At 38.0% G+C, this 7,182-nt stretch overlaps 1 protein-coding gene across 1 annotated transcript; it reads right to left on the bottom strand.

Moving 5' to 3' along the window:
• Window positions 1–435: 435 nt before the first annotated feature.
• On the bottom strand, window positions 436–6,682 carry LOC103461096 (transcriptional protein SWT1-like). The gene is made up of 10 exons (XM_008403425.1): window positions 6,314–6,682; window positions 6,149–6,221; window positions 5,594–5,667; window positions 3,101–4,118; window positions 2,879–3,008; window positions 2,375–2,476; window positions 1,791–1,982; window positions 1,022–1,115; window positions 534–690; window positions 436–492 (listed from the first exon to the last, which is right to left on the bottom strand). The coding sequence occupies exons 2-10, from the start codon at window positions 6,212–6,214 to the stop codon at window positions 475–477; spliced, it is 1,851 nt and encodes a 616-aa protein (XP_008401647.1). The 5' UTR covers window positions 6,215–6,221; window positions 6,314–6,682; the 3' UTR covers window positions 436–474.
• Window positions 6,683–7,182: the final 500 nt, after the last annotated feature.

Below are 7,182 nucleotides of genomic sequence, written 5' to 3'. Positions count from 1 at the left end.
TCAATTGACCTAATTAGTGTTAATTGGTCTTCCAGCTGTTTGTTATATGTTCAATTTCCTTTTTCCAGTTACTTATTGCTACTTGTCCCAACTTTTTTGGGATTTGTAGACACTGTCAATTTTTGAATCAACATATTTTTCCTTTAAAATGTTACATTTACTCAGATTAAACTGTTGATCTGCCATCTATGTTCTATTACTAATAAAATATTGAAATTTGCCATCTCCACATCATTGCATTCAGTTTTTATTCACAATTTGTTTAGTGTCCCAACTTTTTTGGAATCCGGTTTGTACAAGTGAAAGGAAACAGAAAAATAATAACGTGTTGGTGAACTCGCCAAGTGCACAGTTGGTATGTGCCAATATCTGCTGGTGGATAATGGAAATTGTAAAGTTACTTCCTGGAAAACACAAACACACATATTTTTTAGTGGTTCACCTTTTCGTGGGGTGGCTAGGGGAAAACCTCCGCTATCTTGAACGGGAAGTTGAGCACAAGCTGGTGAGCAGCTTGTGCTCAACGCTGGAGATGAGATGTTGTGGCTCAAACGAGACGGAACAGGAGACTGAACGTCAAGAAGGAACTGATGGCCATTCTTCGACCTCCTGACCCCTGCCTCCAAATCAACCTTGCTAAGAGCCGTCACTCCACTCAGGACAGCTTTATTGGACAGGTTTTTATCATTTCTAGAGAGGAAAGAAGAGATGTCTTAATTAGATGCCAGTTCAATTTTGCATGTAGAAACAGAAACAACAAAGAAATAAGTCACAACAACAAAAGCATAATGAAATTTTTTCCACTGCAAATGTGGGCAAAAACAAATCCAGGGCTGAACCCAGATTCACTCGCTCAGCACATCTATTCTTTGCAAAAAACTGTCGGGCTCACTGTTTCTCTCATCCCAACTGGAACTATCTGGCACAGTCACATGCGTGTGCTTTATTAGCTGAGGACAGGCTTTACACAGCGGCGGCAGCAGCAGCAGCACCATACTGTAGGGGGGGAGGGGTAACTCACGTGCATAAGATGAGGACACACTCTGGATACATATTCTGGTATTGCAGGCAGCACTGCAGCACTCTGTCATCATTATTCTTGGTATTCAGACCATCTGAGGATCAAAAAAAGGGAAATGACAAAAAGACGACAATGACTCAGAAAACGAGTCTGATCCAAGAGTCTGCTTACTTCACATTGCTATGGTGCTCATATTAAAGGGTAAAAACAATCCTCACGGTAATAAAAGACAAAGGATGGATGCATTTTTAAACAGTTACACTAAATAAAATACGTTTCAAAAGTACATGTAATTATTGTTCTTCATTGGGGATTGTACATGGAGGCAACCTGCCCTTGAATTTCACTCCTCTCAGCTACAATAATGGGGATACTTTCAATCACTTAAGTGTGAGTGCCACCTAGTGGGCAAAACATAAATAGCAGGCAGGATTTCTGAAAGTTAAATTCATGACCTTCACAAATTATGAAAATGTACAATCTATTTAATCACTTCATGTATATTTAACTCAATTATTAGCATAAGTAATAAATATATAACATAACATGATTAACATTAATTAACGCTTTTTGAAAACAGCAAAAGTTTAGTCAGATTCATGGTGCAAAAAGCAACGTTGAGATGTACTTTTACACAGTTTATGAACATATCTGGTTTTTCCAGCATTTTACTATAATGACTGAATAGGTAATTAATAAGGAAATGCGAATTTTTAAATCCGGATAAACACTTGATTATCCAGATTAGTACAGTAAAATCGGTACTCACTGCTGATCTCAGTGGCCTGCTGCATGGACTGCCCCCACAGGTGGGGGTCCCGCTTCTTCAGAGAGGTGTAAATAAACGAGATGGCCGGAGTTGCAAGGTGGGCCACTGATCCTGACAGACCTTTTCTATTTTTAAGGGAATCCAGCTCTTGTAGAACCACCCAGGGGATCAGGACAACTGGAAATCCCAATGCTAAGAGAGAACAAAGAGCAAACAGCTATGAATGTATGCATCAATAAAAGTCAACATTTCATTATTATTTATGGCTATAACAGATGTATTACAACCATAAATGCTAATTACTTTTTGTTTCAACAGCATTGATCTTGTTAAAGCTACCAGTTCTTATATGCATAATGATTGAGGCTGATTTTTATTTTTCTGTTTTAACGAGTCCAAACTAACATACAGTAAGGCAACTAGAAATGCACATACTTTTAATTTCAAAGATGGAAGSCAATGCTCTTTGACAACAATTTCATTAATAATCATTTTACATCTCAACGAAGAAATTAGAAACATAAAAGATGTGAAATGAACTATAAAAGCAGCAGGTTTAGTCATGAAAACAATATATTTAATACCTTCAAGGCCACAAGATCGGATTTTTTTCACATAATCCAAGTGACTGAGGAGAATGTTGGTGTCCAGAACCAGGATTAGGGTTTTCTGTTTGGGATCCCTGTCTGAAAAGACAAGTTAAGTCAATTGATGCTCAAGTGAAAACTGAACAAAACACTGGATAAAAACATGCAGCTCTACAGATAGGACTTGCATTGTCTCCAGTTAGGAGGCAGAGAACTACACTGTGAATGAATGGTTTTCATCAAAGTATATTAATGAAATGGCCCAGTCAAAGTCCTGACTGACACAGCATCTCTGTTGAAACTTTAAAGTTACCATCCCCAGTCACTCTTCATGCAGTCTGACTGAGTTTGACTGACCCACAACTCATCTCAGGGACACAGATATTGACATTTCTATTTATAAAATAATTAGAAAATGGATGTACAGTCCATCCGTTATGTGTTTTAACAGTTAATCTTTGAACCTTAACAACATTTTAAAAAGGAAACAATAAAACTCACATTTGGTTTCTGCGGCTCCTTCCTCAGCAGAATCTATGTCCATGCCAGTGAGTTCACCGTAGCTCTGCTTCACATTTACCTCCAGCCTCTTTTCAGACCGAGCAAGATGAAGCTCTTCAACTACCTGACCCTGAAAGAAAAATCATGTTTCAGATAGAAATTAAAAAGCACATAAATTAATACTAAGATTAATCATTGGTGCTTTTTAAAAAATTGTTTTACCTGATCACAGAATTGCTTAGATTTTGCATCTCCTGCTGGATGGATTTCAGATGAGAGACGGTCAGGCAAAGATGATCTCTTACTTCGTGCTTTACAAGGAGAATTGGAGGAACCAGCCAAAAGCCTGCAAGGTTCCACCTTTGCTGGCTCCAATTTCTTTGCTCCAGAGCCGTCTTTGTTATCCTTAAGCTTGAGGTTTTGGTTCGAAGACGCCGTATTATTATTTCCGAGTGAGCTGCGTGCAAGGGCAGGCTGACTGTGTTTTGGTATTTTGAAATTTAATTTAAAAGGCAAACATTTTAGAATGCCCATTTGTTTCAGAGTGGATGGTGGTGGCTCTGATTTGTTGCTCACGGGGGTTGAAGTGAAGCTCTTCCATTTCTTTGGGTTTGTCACTGTCATAGAGGGTTTCGGTGAAATGCAAGACTTCTGTGTGACAGTGGTAGGAGGCTTTTTGGCATCCACACTCGTACTTCTGCTATACGGATAATTTTTACTTGTGTTCTGGTCTCGAGACATGTTGCTCCATTTTTGAAAATGTTTGTAGTGGGAGGAGATGGGTTCTTGGGTCTTAATATTCCTGCTGTCATGCGGGGATCTTGAAGGTTCCCTAGCTGGTCCATTCCTCTTCTCTGATCCCTGCCTGTGATCTCTGTGTTCAGCAGCATCTAACTTGTTACTCATTTGCTCATTTTTTAGTTCGGAATAGCTGCCCTGAGAGCACTTTTTATCAGACTTGTCTTGCAATTTCTTCTCTATTGTCTGAGTAAGTAAAGCAGCACAGCTTGCCTTATTAGGCTTTGACTGGTCCCTTCTCACAGTTTTAATTTCCCTAGTTGTTCTAGATATACTGGATTGGCGTTCCCCGTGTAATTGCAAAGGTCCATTGTTTTTAAGCTGCCCTTGTTTAGGAGAGACTTTCTGCTCTTCTTTTCTTGTTGACAGTCTGTAAACAGGTTTTGCTATCTGGCGGGAGCTGTGGGAGTCAACTTGAGTTTTTTTCTGTTCCTTTTTAGAGCTGCATGTTGGACAAGAAGAAAAAAGGTATCATCAGAAGTAACTATTTAACCTGGGAACAAGTGTCTTTCAAAAGCATTCTAATCCCTAGAGCTTTTCCCCTATTTTGTCACAACCACAAACTACATGACAGAGCAACACTAAGTAGGTTCATAATTTTGAAGCAAAGATAAAAGGCTATGTGATTTTACAAAAACATAAAATCTGACAAGTGTATTCCGTAGTACTTCTAAATAAAACCTAATCATTCTGAAGACACAAACTCAGTAACGGAACCACAAGTGTGTAATATAACCTCTGTTCAAGTACAGCTCTTCCTCAACAGTCTTTCTAGTTAGTTTTCAAAAATAGAATTAGCCAACATTTCTGTGTCTGGACATGCATAGCTGGCAGAGACAAACCATACATGACTGCTTTTATAGAGCAAGATGGTTCTGAGTTGAAAGGGGGTGATGTTAATTTGTAAAATCTTTAGATAAATCATTTCATTTCAATCATTTTACTTACACAAAAGACCTCACAATTATGCAGGACTTTGTTTGTGACAAAGATCTCAAACATAAATCAGTACGAGAATCACACATAAATCACACAAATGCGAGTCAAGCAGAAAATAATTATTTCAAGTATTAGCTGTAACACAAGCTACTTTCTGCATACTAATTGGATGTATGTAGTTTTTGACACTGAGCTTCTCAATTTTGGCTTTGTATTTGCTTAATGAATGATACAAACATGGGGCTACACTAGGGTTAAGATGTAAAAAATACTGAACCAGATATCAACACAGTGAATGTGACGCAGTGCATTTGGAACAAAAATTAAGTACCCAAAGTATTCAACAGACTATTGACAGGTACGTATGTTTTTGTGCCCTTGCTCTACCATATTTATCTGTTCAAATGCACACTGCTAATGCTCATCTAGCCATAACCATTGATAATACTTACAACCGGCCCCCGTCACACATAGTCTCGGACAAAATGATACAACAGATCAACACCCCTTACTATGGGGTGCAGAAAGAAGCTTAGATAAAAGCAGAGCTTGCATTCCATTCTTTGCTTCACTTGTTTCATGTGAGCAAGCTGAAGCTCCAGCACTGGACAATGTCACTCTGGATCTGTTCCATCTTAATATTCTGATTACTTTTGGGATTAAAGCTTGGCTTAATACCTAATCAAATTCTCGTTATTTCTAAAGGTAATAGCTCTACTGGTTTTATTGGTCGGGTCTCGAAACTTTACCTTTAAGTTAACATTTAGATAAAAACAAATATTAACCTGCACATGTATTCCTGTTATTCATATTTACATGTTTATCTATTTATATATACAACTACAAAAACGTGAACTTTAAAAATGCTAAATTATTCTGATGAAGAAGATCTGAAAAATGTAGGACCACCTAACTGCTGAAAATAAGATTTGGAGTCATGATTACAAACTTTATTTGGTCTATACAAGTCTGTTGTACCTCTTTGGATCCATTTCGTCATTTTTTCTTTTGTGACTTTTCCTTTTGGAGGCATCATTTTGGCAGTTTGAACCCTGAAAACATAGGGGTTTTATGGGAAACAAATGTCATAGGAATGATTTTACTTCACATATATTATCACAGACATTAAGAGATTTGCTCTTTCCTTGTAGGTAGTGCATTTTATAAAATCAAAATCATTTTAGCACGCTGGCATCATCATACACTGTGCATCATACAATGTGCTAGAAAGCTCTGACTAAATCAGTGGTCCCCAACCCTGGTCCTCAGGGCCCACTGCCCTGCATATTTTAGGTGCTGGTGCACACCTGGGTTAAACGAACAGGCGATTAAGCAGCTTCTGCAGCAACAGCAGGAATGCAAAGGAGGTAATGCAATCATATGAATCAGCTGTGCAGGAGTCCGGACTCATCAAAAACATGCAGGACAGCGATCCCGGAGGACCAGGGTTGGGGACCACTGGACTAAATAACCTTAACATATCAAACCCTAAAAGCAGAGTCACTAAAAATAATAATAATAATAAATCCTTACCGTTTCTTCTTCGCCTGAAGATGAAGACAACCTATTCAGTTTTCTCCTTTTGGAATGTTTTGACATTTTTCTTCTAAAATTAGAAAAAAAAATGTATACAAAGGTACTGCTTACTAAATACAAACTGCTCAAAGAATTTGGCGGAATCTTTGAAAACAAACTAACCTCGGTGTATTTAAATGAAAATAAACATTCCCTTCTGGCTGTTCCAACTCAAAATTCGTCGTCAAAGTTTTCTTTCTTATTGGAAACTTGAAAAATAACCATAGTTTTATTTGGATGGGAAATGAAAAAAAGTTGTCGTTCAATTCAGAAAACTCGAAGTAAAAAAAATAAAAAAAAAATAAAATAGCACAGTTAAACTACGTCTTAAAACAGAGCTCACGAAACAGCAAATGTGCGGACAAATTGTGGTATTTACTGTACAAAATACCGGTCTATCTTTACTTGTTTAAACGACTGAGAGAAATATGTGTAACTTCTTGAAAAATCCGTCATGTTAGCCAGCTGGTAGCCAAAACATCCGGTTTGTCTTCTTCTAACACAATTCCGACAGAACTGTTCAATGTCATGCGCAGTGCTGCCCTCTAGAGGAAAAACATGTGGTTTGGCTTCGCTGCTGCAGAAAAAAGCGTCACGTCGGAGAGTCCGCCATATTGTGATAGGCAACTGGTCTTGGCAAAACAAGCAAATGTAATCGGAATCTGGGGTTTTCCATTTGACATCGACGTTGAACCAATTTTGGTGAGACACTCTTGGAGAAAGTGGAGTTCTGGGTTGTAACTTTTTGCACCGCACTCTTTACTTTTACATGACTAACAGTTAAGTATCGCTACTTGCTTGAATACCATTTCTGGATACTCCCCTTAATTAAAGTAACTTCACTGAATGATGTTTTAATAAACAAAATGTGCCAGATATAGTCACGCACTTACAGATCATTTTTAGATGAGATTTCCTTTTACACAAGCTTATGTTTAAATGTTTTTTTCCCCCAGCGCCATAGAAAGATGCTGTTTGGTTTCTATCAGGTG

Source organism: Poecilia reticulata, unplaced genomic scaffold (assembly GCF_000633615.1).
Source record: "Poecilia reticulata strain Guanapo unplaced genomic scaffold, Guppy_female_1.0+MT scaffold_590, whole genome shotgun sequence".
Taxonomy (NCBI): Eukaryota; Metazoa; Chordata; class Actinopteri; order Cyprinodontiformes; family Poeciliidae; genus Poecilia; species Poecilia reticulata.
The sequence above is the reverse complement of the archived record's forward strand: the minus strand, read 5'-3'. Positions and strand labels throughout refer to the sequence as shown.